Here is a 19,883-nt window from a genome sequence, read left to right as displayed (position 1 = left end):
TGTATACGTTTGGGTGAATCACATCCCCTCAGGGTGCTTGTACTAGTCTACCCAGTGACAGATATAAAAACATTCCTGTAACCTATTAATACATAAGTGGAGCTTGCGTTCACTTGAAGGTAAGGGAGTGTATTTTTACATGAAAACGGCATGGGTGGAATTGCTGAAAGTGATCAGAGATTTCCAACAGCCATATCTTTATTAAAACCCCTTTGATTCCACAAATTGGCCTGTGAATATGCATTTAGTGAACACAATCTAACCTATTATCCTGGCTCTAATCCTTCAATTATTATTTCCAAGTGAGATGAGTCCTACCAGCATTGCAGGAAGATGTGAATCTGTGATGTCTGAGCATCAAAAGGTTGCACCAATACTGGCTTGTGCTAGAATAGTGTTGCTGGTGATGATTTTTGCTTTCTCCAGCTACTTTGTCATATTTATTCATTTTAAAAAAATGCTAAAAAAAAAATCCAATATGGTCTGTTAATTGGGATCCTCCTGCCTGTGAACCAACATCAGGTAGTAGGCCTGATCTTTTTAAAGTTAGGTGTGCAATTGTATGGTTAATTTGTTGATGCCATTGTAATGCTGCAGTAATGTGGGTAAATTATGTAATTATACAGAGAAGTGATGTGCACTTGAGAGCATGCCTTGTCCTATGAATAGGGTACACATCTCTGAGCCAAAAGACCAGGGCTCTATTTCTGACTCTCTGAGTGGCAGGCTGTATACAGACAGACAATTAATATTACCTTGGTGTGTGTCTGTTTCTTTTGCCCTGTATATAGGCTGTGAGATCTTCAGGGCAGAGAGAGCATCTCAGTGTGTGTTTATACAGCTCCTGGCAGAATCGGGCCATGATCTCATTTAGGGCCTCTAAGCGCTAAAGTGACGTCCGTTATAATAAATGGCGGAGGGAAGGGGATTTGACATGTTTGGGGTGGACCTGTCATGAAACCATTTGTTTGCTGTTCCTCACTTAACTTCAGCTTCCTCACAGCACCATGGTATATGGGCCTAAGGATTTAGGGAAGATTAGGGAAACCATTCTTTGGGATACATGCTTAACTCAGACTACAGTTATGCTATGAGCGAGGATTGTGATTGCCCTGCAGCCTGAGTATAAGAACATCCCAGTCTGAGCCTCTTCCTGCAGTTCCCATTGGCTGGGGATGGCAATCCACAGCCAATGGGAGCTGCAGTCACCAGTACCTGTGGAGGTGCAGGTAAATGTAGTGACAGCAGCCTGCCAGGGGCTAACCCTGGCAAACTGACCCTGTTTTAGTGTCTACCCCGTCTTAGACCCTCCTGCGAAGACATCCGTGCAAATAGCTTCCTGCACTTACTCCAGGTTCCTACGGCTACAGTTAGGCATCGATGCAGCAGTCTGCCAGGGCAGATGTCATTACATGAATGGAGCCTTAGATTATAATAAGCTCCTTGAAAGCAAAGAATCATTACCCTCTCTGTATAGCATCATGAATACCTGTGAAACTATTATGCATATGTAACTAGTATCAGAGTCACGAATAGACCACTGGACTACACTGCTTCTCCCTAAGCAATGAGAAGTCCTGTGGCACCTTATAAACTAAAGCTGTGCCTACACTGGCGTGATCTTCGCAAAATCGGCCGCTCTTGCGCAAAAACTTGCTGCCTGTCTACACTGTCTGTGTGTTCTTGCGCAAGTAAACTGATTTTCTAATGTATGAAATCAGTGCTTCTTGTGCGAGAACTCTGATGCTCCCGCTCAGGGATAAGACCTTTTGCGCAACTGTTCTTGCGCAAGAGGCCAGTGTAGACAGGCAACGTGAATTTCTTGCACAAGAAAGCCCTATGGTTAAATGGCCATCAGAGCTTTCTTGCACAAGAGAGCATCTACACTGGCACAGATGCTCTTGTGCAAAACCACATCTCTTACGCAAAAGCACATGCCAGTGTAGACACTCTCTTCTGGAAGAGTTTTTGCACAAGAACTCTTCCACAAAAGAGTTCTTGTGCAAGAAGCTGCCAGTGTAGACATATAACAGATTTATTGGAGCATAAGCTTTTGTGGGCAAAGACCCACTTGGTCAGATGCATGTAGTGGAAATTCCAGAGGCAGGTATAAATATACAGGCACCGATTAGGTTCAGGTATGTGCCATCTCACGTGTGCTGTGAACCCCTGTGCTCTCCTAAGCAGAGCAGCAGTGGGTGAGATCAGCCCTCCAGTAGGGACTCTCCAGTGACTACACAGGTGTGGCAGAAAGCACTGTAGAAGGGTAGTTTAGTCAGCATTGGACTGTTGCCCTTGCGAGCTGTTGGGCAGCTCTGTTCTGTGAGCTGGGCCAGCTTTTGAATACTGTATAAATTCCAGCTCCATGATTTCATGGTGATGTGAAAGCTCCCATGGTCATAATTGACCAACGCCTAATGATGTTCTGGCTTCCTTCCAGTTTGGGTGATTGATATGCTGCCTACCTAAAATTCTCCTTGTAGTGTCAATTCTTCTCTCCCTGTGCCACTGTTATTAAATAGATACCTGGTTTCACATTCAAAGTGGCTACATTTTAGTGGCAGGTGAGGCATCTCCCATGTCTGTAAGGTGTATAAACAAAGTATGAGTAGTTTTAATAAAAAAAAATACAGTGGAAGGGGCATATTGTGTAGCCAGTAGAATTCAGATTTACATTGGCATGAAAGAGCAAAATCTGGCCTGTTCTGAACCAGTTGATTCACATCCATCATATCCTGGAGGACTAATATGGTTAGACAATTATTCTTCTTCCAGCTATGAAGCCTGTGGGCCTATTTCTCTACTGCCCTGAACATATGAAAATCGGGACTCTTACCACCACTATGCACCCACCTTGACTAGGTGTAAATGACTTGTACAAAGAGCAAGGCAGTGGAGAGTTAGACCTAGTTCTTCTCTCTTACATTGTTATAAATGTGGGGTGACTCCTGCCCTCACTGGCCTCATTCAGGATTTGAGCCATGGCTGTTGAGAACGGGATCTAAGGAACCGCGTGCTCAGAATGGGAGAGCATGCTATGAATTTTACCTGGCTCTGTGTATGGGCTCAGAAATAACGTGTGGCATTTAAAAGGAAGATTGGATTTGCATTTTCTGCATGTATGTATTTTTGGTTTTATTCTTACAGGGACCTTAGTGTTGATGCTGGACTGACGCATGCCCAGTTCCAGGTCAGGCCAGTCCCCCAGCACTATCAACATTACTTAGCTACGTCTAGAATGCACCATTTCCCCAGAAACACATCATCAGCGCAGATGGTAAGTGAAACGCTTTGGCTGGGATACGTTTTATGCATTGTCTGCCAGAAGGCAATCAAAATAGAGGCTGTTGTCTTTCCATCACCTGTCTTCTAAGAGTGGGAGGAAGTCTGCCAGAGAGGCTCAGACTGAATCATTGTACTCATCGGCCAGGAAGAGTAACTAGGATGAATTCTGTTACCTTCAGTGGAGCTACACCAATTTTACACTAGCCAGTCCACAAAATGTAGACATAATGGAAAAGATTTGGAATGAACAGTGGATACTAGGGTAAATTCTGCTACCAGGTAAACCACTGTAAATCCAAAGTAACTTCACTGAAGTCCAGTTATTCCAAATTCATATTAGTTTAGCTGTGAGCAGAATTTGAGTCATTGGTGCTGGGACTCATTAAGACTAAACACTGTTTACATTATTCTGGCAATGGAAAGTGACTTGGAAGTGGATTTAAATGTAATTTAATTTCTTTTTAGTGCCAGAGTAGCTTGAAGGGACTTTAGGAGGTCAGACGAGATGATCATGATGGTCCCTTCTGACCTTGAAAACTGATTTTATGAGAATCATTCCCATTGTATTTCATCGCACTCAAAAGGGTCCTTGACACAAATCTTTAAAACCTATTCCTATTTAAATTTTAAAGGAGACCAGCAGCACAATGAGTACAGAGTTTCTGTTTGTTTTTTTTGAGGTATTACTAATATAACACTTATAAAAATGTAAAAAACAACGAATAGTCTAGTAGCACCTTAAAGACTGACAAAACATGTAGATGGGATCATGAGATTTTGTGGGCAAAACCCATTTCCTGGATTTTGCCCACAGAAGCTCATGATCCCATCTACATGTTTTGTCAGGCTTTAAGGTGCTATTAGACTGTTCGTTGATTTAAAAAAAATGTCCAGTTACAGACTAACTCAGCTCCCCCTCTGAAGCTTTTTAACACTTAGGCTATGTCTACACTAGGTTGTTTTTGTTTTGTTTTGTTCAGAAAAGGCAATGCACATGAAGTGCTCATTATGCAAATGAAGTGCGGGAAAATGCTAATGTCTTCCAATGCTTTTTGTACAAAAGCTAGCAGTGTAGACGGATCCATTTTGCGCAAACCCCCCCTTTTGCACAAGATCCTTATGCCTCAAAAAAGGAGGTATACAGATCTTGCGCAAAAGGTTTTTTTGGTGCAAAATGGATCCATTTACACTGCTAGTTTTTGCGCAAAAAACCTCTTGTGCAAAAAGCATTGGAAGAGATTATGCCAACTAAGCGTGAAAAAATGCTAATGAGCGTTTCATTTGCATTGCTTTTTCCACAAAATAACCCCTAGTGTAGACATAGCCTTATAGTATGCTAAAACTAAATGCATTACAAGAATCTAATTTAGTTTTCATCATTTATGGTCTTAATGGTATGAGTTCAAAATTGATCAGTCCGATCCTCTCCCACCCCCCAATCATGTTCTTAAAAACAAATGTTCTTCTGGGTCCATCTCCTGATTCATGACTCTTTAAGAAGTCCCTCCTCCCCTGTTTGTGTGTGATGGTTTCAAGATGGAAATTCAAGATGAAATTTTAATAACTGGGAATCTGTTATCCTTTATGGGTGGTTTGTAAATCTCAACATCAACACTATGCTGTTTGTAATTCTCTGCTCTTTACTTGACGTGGATGATGACCAGTTTCACGTGGGTTATGTCTACACTAGAGACTACTGCAGCATATCTGTCTCACTGCAGCTGTAAGATTCCACATGTAGCCACTCTATGCCGACAGGAGAGCACTCTCTCGTTGGCATAATTAAATCACCCCCAATGAACGGAGGCAGCTACATCTGTGGGAGAGCGACTCCCACTGACACAGAGCTGTTCACACCAGTGCTTCTGTTGGTTTAACTTATGTTGACCAGGGATGTGTTTTTTCACAGCCCTGACCGATAAAGATTTTATCAACTAGTGCTAGTGTAGCTATAGCCTTAGCAACAGTCAACAAATCCTGTGTGTAAGGGGGAAGTGGTAGATGTGGTATATCTAGACTTTAGTAAGGCATTTGATACAGTCTTGCATGACCGTCACATTAAAAAACTAGGGAAATATAACCTAAATCAGGTGGAGGTAGGATACAGCTGGAGCCGGATCCACCAGGACCCTCAGGCACAGAGCAGCCCCAAACTGCTTGGTTTCTGGCCAGTAGGCACAGAGGGTACATCTACGCTAGCCCCCTTGTTCGAACTAGGGAGACTAATGAGGGCGACCGAAATTGCAAATGAAGCGCAGGATTTAAATATCCTGCACTTCATTAACATGTTCCCGAGCGGTCGCCGTTTTGGAAACTGAATAGCCCGGAATAACTGCCCACATCTACACGCGGCAGAGAAATGGGAGTTCGAAGTAAACCCCTTAACTCGAATTAGCTGTTTAAACCTCATTCCACAAGGAATAACAGCTAATTCAAGTTAGAAGTTTACTCACCCCCTCCCACAGCCCAATTCCCTGCTCCCAGCTACCACCCCAGGTCACCTCCCAAGCCCTCTGTACCTCTTTCCCCATCTTTAGGTCACAACTCCCTCCTAGACCCTGCACCCACTCTTACATCCCTCCCCAGACCAAAATCCTCTCCTGCACACCAAGCCCCTACCCCTGATCACAGACATTCTGCCCTCCTTCACCCAAGTTCCCTCTCGGACCCCACACCATCTCCTGCACCCCAGTTCCCTACCCTGAGCTGCCTTCTGCACCCCCTCCATAGAAAAATGTGGCCACTGCCCACTTACTAAAATCTAGGAGTGGTCCCCCACATCAAAAATTATTGCCCAATCCTGACCTAGATGAATCTGGTATAAGGTGGGTGCACAATGTGTCAGGTAACCATTCCCCAACAGTAGTTATCAGTGGTTCACACTCATATTAGAAGGGCATAATGCGCGAAGTTCTACAGGGGTCAGTTCTGTTCAATAACTTCATTAATTATTTAGATAATGGTGTTTGGAATACACTTGTACAGTTTGCAGATAATTCCAAATTGGGAGGGGTTGCAAATGTTTTGGAGAATAGTTCAAAATGATCAGGAGAAATGGGAGAAATAGTCTGAAGTAAATAGGATGAAGTTCAAAGTACTCCACTTAGGGAGGAACAATTAGTTTCAAACATATACAAAATGGGAAGCGACTGTCTAGGAAGGAGTACTGCAGAAAGGGATCTATGGGTTACAGCAAACCACAACTAAAGGTAACAGTGTGACACTGTTGCAAAAAAAGCTAGCATCATTTTAGGATGTATTAACAGGAGTGTTGCAAACAAGACACGAGAAATAATTCTTCCACTCTACTCTGTGCTGATTGGTTCAGTTGTGGGCACCACATTTCAGGAAGGATGTGGAGAAATTGTTAAAAAGTCCAGAAAAGAGCAACAAAAATGTTTAAAGGTCTAAAAAACATGACCTATGAAGAAGATTAAAAGAATTTGGTTTGTTTAGTCTGGAAAATAGAAGACTGAGAGGGGACATAATAACAGCTTTCAAGTACCTAAAAGGGGGAGGAAGAAAAATTGTTCTCCTTGTCCTCTGATGATAGGTCAAGAGGCAATGGGTTTAAATTGCAGCAAGGGAGGTTTAGGTTGGACATTAGAAAAAAAACTTCCTAGCTGTCAGAGTGGTTAAGCTCTGAAATCTATTGCTAGTGGGTTGTAGAATCTCCATCACTGGAGATCTTTAAGAGCCGATTTAGAGAAACACCTGTCAGGGATGGTCTTGGTGTTGGTCGTGTCATGAATGCAGGGGACTGGACTTGATGACTTCTTGAGGTTCCTTCCAGTTCTATGATTCTCTCTTGCTAGCAGGATGTTGTGTTTTGGATGTTGACCCAGTTTTCCGTATCGTGTGCATCTTGTGATGCATCTGATGAGGTTTTTGTTTGTTTTTTTTTCCTTTAAAGGTCCCAGCTCCTAGAATCAAGTCACTAGATAAGAACCCAAGCTCTCCTCTTTAAAACTCTCGGTTTCTAGTTCTCCTAGTTTAAAAAAAAAAAATTCAAGGTGACCCGAAGGCTACCTGAATGGCTAAAAACCAGAGGACAAATAAAGAGAACCCCAAATGTATTGTTGGATTAATTTTAAACTGATAAATGATTTTGAATGTCTAGGCAATACTGTGTCCAGTATTGTAAATGTGCTCTGAGTAAATATGATTACTAAAACCCCTATGATTTCTTTGTTTAAAAAATCTTCATTTTGGGCTTAAAACTAGTAGTCACTCTGCTTTGAGGTTTTTCCCCTATAAAAAAATGTGATTTGAAGAAGGCAGGCACCTAAAGGATGTGTAAATTATGTGTTAATACAGGTGATTTGTCTCTCTCCCTACCCACCCCTCACAGGTTGTTCATGAAATCAGAAACTACCCTTACCCTCAGCTTCAGTTACTTGCTCTTCAGGGACTGAATCCAAACAGGCACACATCTGCTGTAAGGGAAAGTTATGAGGTAGGTACCTTCTGGTTTAAAAGATTGTTTAACCCACTTTTGCGTCCCCTGGAACCTGTGTAAGTCCTGTCATAAACTTTTTAACATTGTTGTCTCTAGAACAGCTGTTCCAAACTGAAGCCTACGTGGCTTGTTAAATAGATGCTGTTAAGTTCCCATTGAAAGCTCCTTGAAGTTGATGGAATGACGGGGGAGGGGAGAGGGAACGTTGGATCAGGCTCTTCGTTATTAGCACACACATCCAGGTGTGGTGCACACAACAGCTGAGTACACAGAATTTACAGATGCACTTACAGGCCAACAGTTATTTAAAACTTTGACCCAGCTTATACCCTGTCTGAAAAACAGATGGTGACATTAACTCTTATTTGGCAAAATATTGCTGTCCAGATTATTTTAAAACATGTGATTTTAATATCAATTCGGGTGGCGATGAAGTCTAGCAATTACAGTAAGAGACGATTGGTTTCCGGACTCCTGGGTGCTATTTTTGACGCTGGTTCAGTGCAAGGCCATAAACACATCACTTAATTTCTGTTTTCTTTTTCCTGTCTGGAGACAAGACTCCATCTACTCCACAGGGGTGAACTGAGAATTAACTAATGTTTTATAAATCACTAATTGGTAGAGAATAGCCTGACAGAAAACTGTTGTTTCAAACACCCTGAACTTGTGAGTGTCGGAAATCCACATCTGGATTCTCGGGTCCATGTCTGTTAATTGGAGATTCTTTGATAAAAGACCTCATGAAAGCACAACACAGTATTAACATGAGCGTGCATTTTCTGTGAATAAATGGTAAGAAAAGAACCTTACATTCCATGTTCATTGCAAAGCAGAATGAACCGGCAGGGATTGTCTTGGGAGATTGTCATATGCCTTGTGGATGTTTTCTGCTTAAGGAACTGCTGCAGCTGGAAGACAGATTAGGCAGCGTGAACCAGGGAGCTGTGCAGAACACCATCGAGAGATTCACTTTCCCACACAAATATAAAAAGGTGAGAAATCAGCCAGGGTTAAGTCTATAGGCAACTCTCCCAGAAGGCCTGACTTGTGCTTCCTAGAGAAATGAGTGTAGCTGCTAAAAAACACATGTAACAATGCTTGTCTCAGGATTACTCATGGATAGGAAATGGGAAGAAATTCGATGGAGGCCCAAACCAAAGCCTCAAAACCAGGTGGGAGGAATTTGAAATCCAGAGTCGCCTTGGTCCATCCCATGTATTGTGTGGACCGTAGGCTGACGTGCCAGTGTAGTTCAGTCGGATGGGCCTCAACATTCTCCCATTCAACAGCCCTAGTTTTCCTTCACTGACTTGTAGACACTTGCTAAGAAAGTGTCTTACATGTGTGCAAGTGCATGTAAACTCTTGTCATTTCTGCACGCACATGATAGTGCCTGTGTAACACCGGCAGACCCTTGTCCTCTGTGGGTGGATTTGAACCTGGGACCTTTGTGCATGAGCCTCTATCACATGAGCTAAAAGACAACTGGCTCTTAGTTAGGCTGTGGAGCAGACTCATCATTCTCTCTGTAAATGGCCTCGGTACTACTATAGGGTTCAGTGCCCCATACCCAGTAGGTGTGCAGGTTACACCTGCAGCTTACACACATGTAGGCAAAGCTGTGGGTGTATGTTTTTGTCCCTTTTGAGTCCAAGTCCCTCACCAGCAAGACTCTCACCGTGAAAAGAGACTCTGTGCTCTCCTTTTGGCGGAAGTAACATCTCCAGATTTTATGCTCAAAACGCCAGGAGGTCACTTTACTTTTGATCTATGAGGGAGGAAGAAGGAAAGTGGGGCCTGAGACTTTGACTCTGTTTTCCTTTTTGGGCTGGGTTCAGGCCTGCTGATGGGGAGAGGGAAGAGGCAACTGCCCCAGGGCCTGGCAATACAAAAGGGCCTGGAGCGTCCCTGTAAATCGCTGCCAGAGCGCCATAAGGCTGTCACCTCAGCCCTGCCCCTTCCATGTGAGGCCCCACCCCTTCCAAGGGTACAGAGCAGGCCCTACCCCCCCACCTTGCCCAGGGGCCCACTGAGGCTCAGGGAGGCCGTCTGCCCCATTGGCTGGGTTCCTCTCTCAAGGAAAGGGAATGTGAGTAGAACTGGAAAACAATGGGAAAAGCTCATGGGCTGAATTCTACTTTCACTTAGGGTGCATCTATAGGGCACCCTTACCTCTAAATACACTTATTTTGATGTTATTTTTAAATAGCTTTTTTTGAAATTTGGCACTGTCTATGCAGTGCCCAATTTCGAAATGAGGCACTATTCCGAAACGTCCCTTGTTCCTCGTTACAGGGATGTCAGAATAATGAGCCCATTATATTTTGATATAACGGGCTTGCTCTTAAGACGCAGAGTAGCTATTTCAGGATACCGTCTTTGAAACGCGCCCGTTATTTCGAAATATTTTTCAAAATAACGGGCGCGCTCTTCTGGCATCCTTGTAGCCCTTGTTCCATGAGGCTTACGGGATGTTTTGAAATAACACGTTATTTTGAAATTTGGCACTGTGTAGACACGCTAAATTTCTAAATAAACTATTTTGAAATACAATCGAAATAAGATATGCAATTTCCATAGGGCAAATTGCATATCTTATTTCGCGTTTAGGGCACTATGTAGACACTCCATTAAAGGCACTTTTCTATCTGTACAGTGCCTAGTACAATGGGGCTGGGGTTGTTGACATTAGCCCAAGACAAATAACAGTTGCCACTCCAGAGTGATTGTGGTACCAACGTATTTTCATTAGTATGGAAGTTACTGCAGTGAATGCTATTGTGTAGAAAGTCACGCTTCTAAAGTCTACAGGAAACCACTATAGCTGGGGCAAGTATGTGCGTGTGGATATCTCCTGGGATATCCAGGTGCAGCATCTGTGGAAATTCTGTTGATATATCAGAGGGTTGATCTGACATTGTTACTGTTCACTGGAAAGGCTTCAGCACCTACGAATTAATCGTGATGTTAATCATGACGTTAATGTCTGTGACTTTAGTCATGGAACTCATGAGGAAGTGGCTTCTGGGCTCCTTTGAGACACCGACATTATTCCGACTGCCTCTCCTCTCCTGGTACGATTTGACAGTTGGCGCATGAGTAGGAACTGGCCTCCATCTTGCTGTCGATTTTGGGCGAGGTGGGTGGTGGGTCCATGCATTGACTATTCAGATTCGCTGGCTGCAGAGGCTTTCCGGAACATTAGAGAACAGAGTCTCTGCTTTTGTTCATTATGTTACATCTTTACCTTTGTCACAGAGAAGACCGCAGGAAGGCAAAGCTGAGAAGGAGGATGGGGAGGAGTCCGACACGGATGAGAAATGCACAATCTGCCTGTCTATGCTTGAAGACGGAGAAGACGTGAGGTATAATCTTCCCCACCGAGATTTCTGGCTCGTAGATGCCTCCTTCCTTACTCCCATTCATTTCCTGCTTGGTTTGGATTTTATTTTATTGGAAATCATTCACTGCTGCGTGTGTCTGTTTTTAAGACCAGGCCATCAGCGTTATTCTGACTACTCAGAGCTCCCTCTGAGTATTCAGAGCGCAGGGTCTATAGTTATCAGCACACAAATCCAGGTGTGGGGCATTAGGATTCTCTCAAAGTCCATTTTATAAACAGTGGCTAAAGGGTGCTATGCTGCAACACTAAGGCAAAGCTGTCAGCAGTGCCCTCTGCTTTTGGTCACCTCCTTCTGGGTCCCTGTGTTTTTAGGCCCATGGCACTGCAGATTTTAGTGCCACTCAGTATTGGTGTGGCAGCAGGTGCCACCTTGTTAGGTTGCTAACTCAGCGGCCAGTCATCCAGTTTTGGTCTGTATGCAAATCTCCATAGTTGCAGGGTGTTTACATCTGCATTTTGGACTCAACCCATTCTGGTGGGAGGGGCTATTGGCAAATCTAGATTTCCAGTCCAGGGACGCTTGGATCTGGGTTTTGTTTCTAGTTCTGCTTTAGTCCAGCTGCGCAGGACATGAGTATTTGTGAGGCTTGAGGAGACTGGCAACCAGAGTTTTAGGAACCCTAAATCGAGTGCCCAAAATTAGAAGCTGGGTCGTGGCCACTTAACAAATTTGGGGGTTGTTGGTATAAAGTTCCAGCTGCTATGAGCCAGAATGGCAACACAACCTGCTGCAGACAGCACGGAATGGCTGTGACCTTCCGTTGTGCCCTGAAGTCACCAACCTGCAATAAGCTTTACTTTGGCTGTGCTTGTCATTGAGGTCCTGTCTTGTGTCCCAGCACAACTTTCATACAGCACCGATGAGACTGAATATTCAGGGCCTGCTTCTGTTCTCCCAGCAAGATGGCTGCAGAACCCTCACTTCAGCGGCATAAAGGCTGTGGAAACCTGGGTCCAATCACGGCCAACGTGTCAGCACAGCCCTTTGCTGGGGAGCGGTGCAGAGCTGCGCTGAATGCAGAAGGGAAGAGATTGCAACTCCTAAGTCGGGGGTGGGAAACGTTTTCTCGTTTGGGGACCACTGGCCCACAGAAAAATCAGTCAAGCAAAAACCCCCCCAAACAAACCCTCACTGACGTGCCCCTGACTGAGAAGGAGAAAGACCCTCCCCGCATTCCCCTCACACACCAGAGCCTGGGGGGCTCAGATTTTGTGTATTTCAGCCCCCCTGGGATGTACAAGGGGGCTGGAGAGCCAGCACAGGCTCCCCAATGCTGGGGGAGGGGACCCTGAGCCTTGAGGGCCAGATCCAGGCAAGCCGGGGTCTGAACCTGGCCCCTGGGTCTTCGCTTTCCCCACCCCTGTCCTAAGTAATGAGCTTGATGGACTCAAGAAAGGGGTAGCCTGCATCTGTAGGTAATCCCAGTCCAAGCTGCAGGAAGCCATGGCGCTCTGGCTTCTCCCTCTCCCCACCACATACTTTTTCTGGGGTGCTGTGCACCTTCAATGATCCCATGGAGGGAGCAGTCGCTGCCATCCTCCATACACCAGGGTCATACAAGGCCACATGCGCAGGAGTTAAAGGTATTGGCCCTTTGCTTTTTTTTTTAACCCTAATTTTCTTATCTATAAGATGAACAGATGTGTGTGGGACACTTTGAAAATCTTAGAATTCAGGTGCTGGGTGCAGCCGGTGGCTGTTGGTGCTAGGGCTGTGTGTGCAAGGCAGTGTAGTGTGGCCATGCTTAAACAATACTGAACTGCAACCAACAGGCCAGAAATGTGACCAGCGCAGGCTGTTAACCATTGGAACAACTTGCCCAGAGATGGGGTGAATTTTTCTATCCCTCATCCCATCCAGCCTGGGCTAGCTTTCTGAAAGAGTGGCCATAGCTTGAACAAAAGATGTGGGCTTGATGCAGAAATTCCCGGGTGAGGTTCTTTGTTTTGGGTTATGCAGGAGATCAGACTAGATGCTTGTAACGGCCCCACCAGGCCTTGAAATCTGTGAATGTACAAAACCTACTAAGTGCAGAATGCTGGACACTGTCCCTCACTGTGTCCTATATTGTGTTTGTGCCTTTTCCACCCGCCTCACGCACATCACGGCCCCCGCTGTAACAGGCATGTAATTCTCTCTTGCAGGCGTTTACCCTGTATGCATCTATTTCACCAAGTGTGTGTGGATCAGTGGCTAGCAACCAGCAAGAAGTGCCCGATTTGCAGAGTGGACATTGAAACACAACTTGGCTCGGACAGCTGAAAGAACCAATGTGACGCACCATTTTCCTTACCAGGTCATATGGCCATAAGCCCTTGCAGCAAAATTTTGCCTTCTGAGCCATTTGATTTAGAGGAAAAAGTCTGCAAGCACATTAGCGAAAAGGAGGAAAAGGTGGTTCAATATCTAGTGGTAGGAGAGGTCCTCACAGCCATATTGGTCTAATGCATGGGAGCTGGTATTCCCACAGCTAGAAGGCCCTGTGCTGCAGAAGATTTAGTATCGAACATGAAGGAACTAGTGTGTGGTTAGTCTGGCCTGTCAATCCTGAGTGTCACAAGGATTGTATATATACCTCTCGAATAAGTAGACACATGTTAGGGGGTCTTTAGCTATTTCTGTGGACAGCAACTGGAGCATGTTAGCTTAAGAAATGTTGTGTTTGGTGCCCTAGTCATCTTGTGGTGGACATGTCGCTGTTAACCTAATTTGCACCAAATATTTTTTTCATAGATTCCTTATTTTGGTGCCTGACTGAAATGTGGTGGAGGGGGACACAAAAGTTCAATCTTCCCACCTTTAGGGGAAAAAAATAGAGGTGAAAAAAGCAAATCCCTGTTTGCAGTTAGAAGGATCGTGCTCTTTGCCTCGTCTGTGTTGGTTTCTTTGATTATGTTTACAGTGTGTTACCGATTGGAGATGCCTAAAAATAATAATTGGAATGAAATGAACAAAATGGTAGAGAGACGTTTTGTTCTTGCTTATCTGCTGGTGCTGGACATTTTATATAGGGCAGGATCCTAGGATTATATCTGCCACTATAGTTTAATGAGGAATCTTGGGGTGCAGTAGCGACGGAGGGCCACTCGGCATTTTAGTATTGTGATTTTTTTCCTATCACCATCTCATCTTCTAGGGCAATTGCAAAGCCACTGTAATCTGTTGGGCCCTGATGCCCATGGGAACTGCAGGTTGTTCCGCATTTCTCCAAGACCAGGCCCAGACCCCCACCTCCAGAGGAGGATGGATCAGATGCTAACCTTACACCACACCTGTGGTGAAAGATCCATTGTCTGCCTGCTGGAGAAAGAGAACCTATTGAACGGGTCAGAGTCATTAGACCCTGCAGGTGTTCTTTGGAGGACTAATTGGCCTAGCAATACGCTTGCAATGTGATGAAAAATGCATTCTTCCATCTCTCCAAAACAAAAGCACCAACCATATTCTCTGCTAAATCAGGCATCCGCTCCGGGGAAAATTGAACATGCCTTTCTTACAATTAAATTCCTAATCGCATGGTCTTCTTTGGCCAGCAGGCTAAAAAACTTCAAGTGACCTAATTAAACACCCCGGAGCTGTGCTGCCATCTAACCTCCTTTTCAGGCTCCCAGAGGGAAGGGAGAAAAAAGATTGATTCAAGGTGCATCCTGCGCTAAATTCCTTTCTCCTGTTCTTTCCTTTATGATTACACGAAATAGCAACTTTTCGCAGTAAGAATGAGAGGAGATTACAGCTCCGGGGGCATGCTGAAGGTTTTTTATAAAATCCACCTTTTTTTCTTCATCCCTAGCTGTGGAAAATCGCAGATCGTTGTTCTGATGACAAGAGGCAGGGGAGAATAACAGGCTAGTTTAGTCGTATTGCACATAAAAATTGCTGACAACATGAAAGTGTCAGTACAGGAAGGGAATTTAGATATATGGGATAATTTACTACTTGGCCTGAATTTTAAAATATAGAAGTGTACGTATATACAAGCACACAGCCATACCGATATATATATATGGTATGATCGCTAAAATGAAACAGATGCTCATTTGGCAGGCTCAGTTATAATTATGAGAAAAATAAAGGTTAAAAGTAATCAGTGACGTGCCAAAATAATGGAGCTTTCTGAGCCACATTCCTTTTGTAATAAATATTTCAGATTATTTGCCATGAGAGACATTGAATTAAGTGCATGTTGACTCTTTACTCAGTCTTCTTTATCTGACAGCCCCCTGGAGGTTTGGAATCAACAGCCAATATTCTCCAGGCTTTTAATACATTTTTCATGTACTAGGAGAGCAAAAAAGTGGCTAGAGGATTTTTAATCAGACACAGGTATTTAAAATGCTTATATGGAGGAGGATTTCTCATTCCCACGAGTGCCCATTTCATAGGCGTTAAGTAATGGTCTGTAAGTGAAGAGGAACATAAATTACACTTCCTAGGAGAGATCATAGAATTCCTGCGAGCTGTAATTGGAAAGTGCTGACCTCCCAGATGCCCATGATATATTTTCTTCCAGTCTGGAGTATAAAGTTAATGATAGGGCCAAGAGTGACTGCATCAGCATTCACATGGGAGATGCTCTCCAATTCACTGCAGTAATTTCTCCCAGTGTCGCCATCTCTTCAGCAGATCTGTCGTGCTAGGCACAGGTAAGTGGTGTGGGGAGGAGGGAAAGCTAATAACTTACAGTGGCAGGTGAAGAAGACGGGCCCTGTAAATATTTATTCAGAATCCCTGTTCTCGTCCAGTGTGCGTGTGATGAGAGCAGTGTTTGGGAGAGGTGTATGTGTGTGTTGGGGGGGGTGAGGGAGGAGAGAGAAAGGATTGGGGCAGGTAACCACCTTGCTAAACTCTGCTCTGAAAAATTCTAGCGTGGTTTAACTTTGCCTCAGGATGACAGTAGGCACACGTGGTTGTTTCTCTTCTATTGGGTTGAACTGGATGGTGTGAGCCCTTAGACTAGAAGGACTGAGTACATAGGGCAATAAACTGCCTGGGCCTCTCTCCAGCAGCAGCAGATTCGTATGTCATTAAAAAATAATATGAAGGAGCAAAACAAGATGTTGCTCTTTAGATGCACTGTAACCCACGCTGTCCATCATGCGTTCTAGCCTGGTCCTGCCAGAGCTCAGCATGTCCAGGGAGGGGCTGAGGATCCTCTAATGGAGTGAATGGGAATTGTGGCTATTCAGCACCTTGCAGAAGGTGCTCAGAACCTTCCAAGACTAGGGTCTTGCTTGGAATGAACCATTCAGTGAGAAGGAAAAGGAGCCATTCAGGCCCATGCTTGGAATGAACTGTTCAGCGGGGAGGAAATGAGCTCTTCCAACCCGTGTTTTACGTCTATGCGAAAGTATTATTATTTGCCTAATGAACAAGCACAGTTTTTAAAAAGGTGAAGAAAGCACCAAACTTCCATGGTCCGTGTGAGTGAGTGATACAGTGGCACGCGAGCGCTTGTAACGTCTGAAATTTGCATTTGGTGTGTCCGGCTCCCTCGTCTTTAAATAGCTTGTATGAGTAGAATGAGCTACTAGAGTGATTTTTTCAAAACAAAACAAATCTCTAGAAACAAAACATAGTTTACAGGGTTTTGTGAGTTTAAATGCCTTATATTTAACAATCATAATTTATGACTAACTTGTAGATATTGTGGGTTCTTATTTAATTATTTTTATAGTTGTTTTTGCATTTTTAATTATAATTTATTTATTTAGAAATTAATACTAATTTTTTTTATTACTCCTATTACCTCATTTTTGCATTGTTTCTGGGAATGGAATGCTTTGCATGCATCGGTACTTAAAAAGATATTAAACCTGGGGGGGGGAGGGGGAGGGAGGGAAAGCTTATCATGTCAAAAGAAAAATCAGGGTGTGTGATTACAAACTGTATTACTGTGGTGCTGTTTGTTACCTTGGATACATTCCATAAAAATGCAAACCTTTGATTCTGTATGCTGTGACCTAGTGGAAAACTGCAATATAGTGATTGTGTTTAGCACATATATATAAATATTATTTGCACTCATAATCAAACTATGGTGATCCTTTCACTCATGCCCGTCAGCACTGGAGGAAAACAGCACTCCTCAGAGCCAAAGAATTCACAAGCCCCATGGAGGGTCTTCAATGGGAGTTCTTTGCTCAGAGAGCTGGCAGGACAAGGACCATTGTAACACAATATAGACACAGAAGGTGAAAGCAAATTAGCTCAGTGCAGGTGATTCCCTTTAGCCAATGAGCCCCGACAGGCCGTATTCCTCTTGGTTATGCCGTGGTCACCGGCGATTGCCAACTGTAGCTCCACAGGTGGCAGCGCAGATTCCAATGTTTCCTCCTGTACATAGAAGAGGCAGTCGGTCCTACAGCCCTTACGCAGCTGTTTGCATGAGAGAGGCGGCAGGGCAGAGGTGTGGCTGCTAGGTCTCGGATGCCACGGTGCAGGAGCTGCTATGTTCTTATTTGTGTTACGGTACCGCCTGAAGTCCCCTGCATTGAAACGGGTCTTGTGCTAGGCATTGTACATGCACATAGTGAAAGGGAGACCCTGCTCCAAATTTCTTACCATCTAAATGGACACGACCAGCGGCGCTGACAGCCTCCGTGGCCCTTGGGCAAGGTGGGGGGAAGCCAGGCTCTGCACTCCCAGAAGGGGTGGGGCCTTGGGTGGAAGGAGAGGAGCCAGGGGCAGCCAGCCTGGAGCATTTCCCAGCTTGGAGCAAGGCACCCTTTCCAGGCCCTTAGCGCTGCCCAGAGCGCATGGTGTGGTGCTCCAGTTCTGATTTAAAGGAGCCAGGGCTTGCTGCAGTAGCAGCGGTGGTGGCAGCAGCAAGACCTGGGCCTCTTTGAATTGCTGGACCTCAGGGCTACTGCCCCCCCTCCCCCATTGGCAACTGTCCCCCTCCATCGGCAAGCCTGGACACGACCAACAAAGGGAAACAGGCTCACAGATCTATTTTTTCCTCTGTCCTCGATCACAGGCTGGCCTTCCATGTTCCCCTTTAATCGATATTTTCATGGGCTTTCTCCTTCCCACGGTGTCTCTTGTCTGGCGTCCATTTGCACGTGTGAAGAGGTTGTCCATTTGAAGAGGTTGTTTGTTCAGTATACGACCTATCTGGCCAACTAAGCATTTCAATGAGGCTGGGTTAAAACATAGGGCCTGCCCTTTGTGCTGGTCAAACTGTGCTTTTAAGTGTACAGCCCGACCTGGCGACTGGTCCCATGTGTGGAAGGCCCTTGAAGACCGGAAGCTCGTCAGGGAAGTGGAAAGCGATTGGGCCCTAGAACCGCACAGCGACACAGGCAGACCCCCTCCGCATTTCCATTATGGAGGTGCTGAGTCCAAGTCTGGGTGGAATTTGAATGCTGGTTAATGAAGGGCACTTTTTGGACAGATCACTCCATTGTTGTGCTGCCAGTGGGGGGGAAGTTGCTGTTGCTCTGAAGCCCCGTAGTGGAAGGTGCAAGTGCACACATCACAGACACTGGCCTCATAAACAACCGTGCGTCCAGCGAAGGATATGCACTAAGTAACTCTCCCTCCCCCGTAATTTTATTGTCTCCCCTTTTTCAATTCCAGAGGGGTAGCCGTGTTAGTCTGTAACTAAAAAAAACCTCAAAAAACCCAACAATGGTCCTGTAGCACCTTAGAGACTAACCAAAAAAATATAGATAGTATCACGAGCTTTTATGGGCACAACCCACTTCTTCAGTCATCTCTGTATTTTTTGGTTGGTCTCTAAGGTGCTACAGGTGTTTTTTAAGAGAAGTGGTTGAGACTTTGACCGCTTAGGCCAGACTCTAGGGTGTAACTTTTCACAAGGCTGAGGACACCTGCACAATTTGCATCCTCATTTGCATACACAGTAAAATAGCCGGGTGCAAGGCCTCCGCATAGTATTCAAGAGGTCATTGCAACCATGCAAGTACAAATTTTTCAGGTGTAGATGGAAAATCTCCATCTAGAAAACATGGCCCCAGATGTTTGATTTAATTGGTGCACTCAGAGTAGAGTGGAAGCTACTTAAAAATTGCCAATTATTTCACTAGCTGTCTCCTGTTGTATGTAGAGCTATGGCAACTGCTGGCAAATGTTGCTGTTTTAACGACAACCACTGTATAACCTACCCCGGTTTGCTAGCTGCATTACAGAAATAATGGTCTGGCATCATTCCACTTGAAATCTTTACTCCTTAGGAGTAACTCAGTGTAATCAATGCAAATGATGTTTGGTTGAAATTTGTCATGCAGGCATTTCGCTAAGCAGGGGGACACACGTAGGTGTCTTGTGAATTAGAGAAGTCAGTCGATATACATAAAGATGATAATTCTGGCTGACTGTTGGTTTTCTGTGCAACTGATGAGTTTAATTTTTTTTTAATCGTAGAATCCTGCCGGGGACTTACATAGACCGGTTCATCACCAGTACAATTTCCAAATAAAAAGACCACCTTGCACCCCAAAACTTCACTGCAGTTAGAAAAAAGGGGATTCATGAACCTGAACCACTGAGTTGTTTAGCATCATTTGTATTTTGCGTGCATGCAGACACACTGTGTGACAGACCCATCACCATGCACTATCATGGCCCTGAGGGCTCTGTTGAGCAAGATGTTTCTACCCTTGAGCTGCTGTTCCACTCCCTAAACTGCAGGTTAGCAAAAAATTTCATCCCGTTCCTAGCTGCCATTCGCAGGTGTCAAATCAAACAGTGTAGCCCCCTCACCCCCAACC

The 19,883-nt window shown here is 44.6% G+C and overlaps 1 protein-coding gene across 1 annotated transcript in view; it reads left to right on the top strand.

Moving 5' to 3' along the window:
• The window catches only part of ARK2C (arkadia (RNF111) C-terminal like ring finger ubiquitin ligase 2C), a 116,982-nt gene extending 98,007 nt beyond the window's left edge, over positions 1-18,975 (top strand). The window contains exons 4-8 of the mRNA XM_006136768.5: positions 3,148-3,277; positions 7,637-7,741; positions 8,644-8,739; positions 11,006-11,112; positions 13,296-18,975. Of these exons, the coding sequence (XP_006136830.2) occupies positions 3,148-3,277; positions 7,637-7,741; positions 8,644-8,739; positions 11,006-11,112; positions 13,296-13,413 (556 nt within the window). The 3' untranslated portion in view covers positions 13,414-18,975. The remainder of the gene's footprint in view (positions 1-3,147; positions 3,278-7,636; positions 7,742-8,643; positions 8,740-11,005; positions 11,113-13,295) is intronic.
• Positions 18,976-19,883: the final 908 nt, after the last annotated feature.

This window comes from Pelodiscus sinensis, chromosome 6 (genome assembly GCF_052426305.1).
Source record: "Pelodiscus sinensis isolate ZL-2025 chromosome 6, ASM5242630v1, whole genome shotgun sequence".
NCBI classification, from domain to species: domain Eukaryota; kingdom Metazoa; phylum Chordata; order Testudines; family Trionychidae; genus Pelodiscus; species Pelodiscus sinensis.
This window is presented reverse-complemented; position numbering and strand designations above follow the sequence as displayed.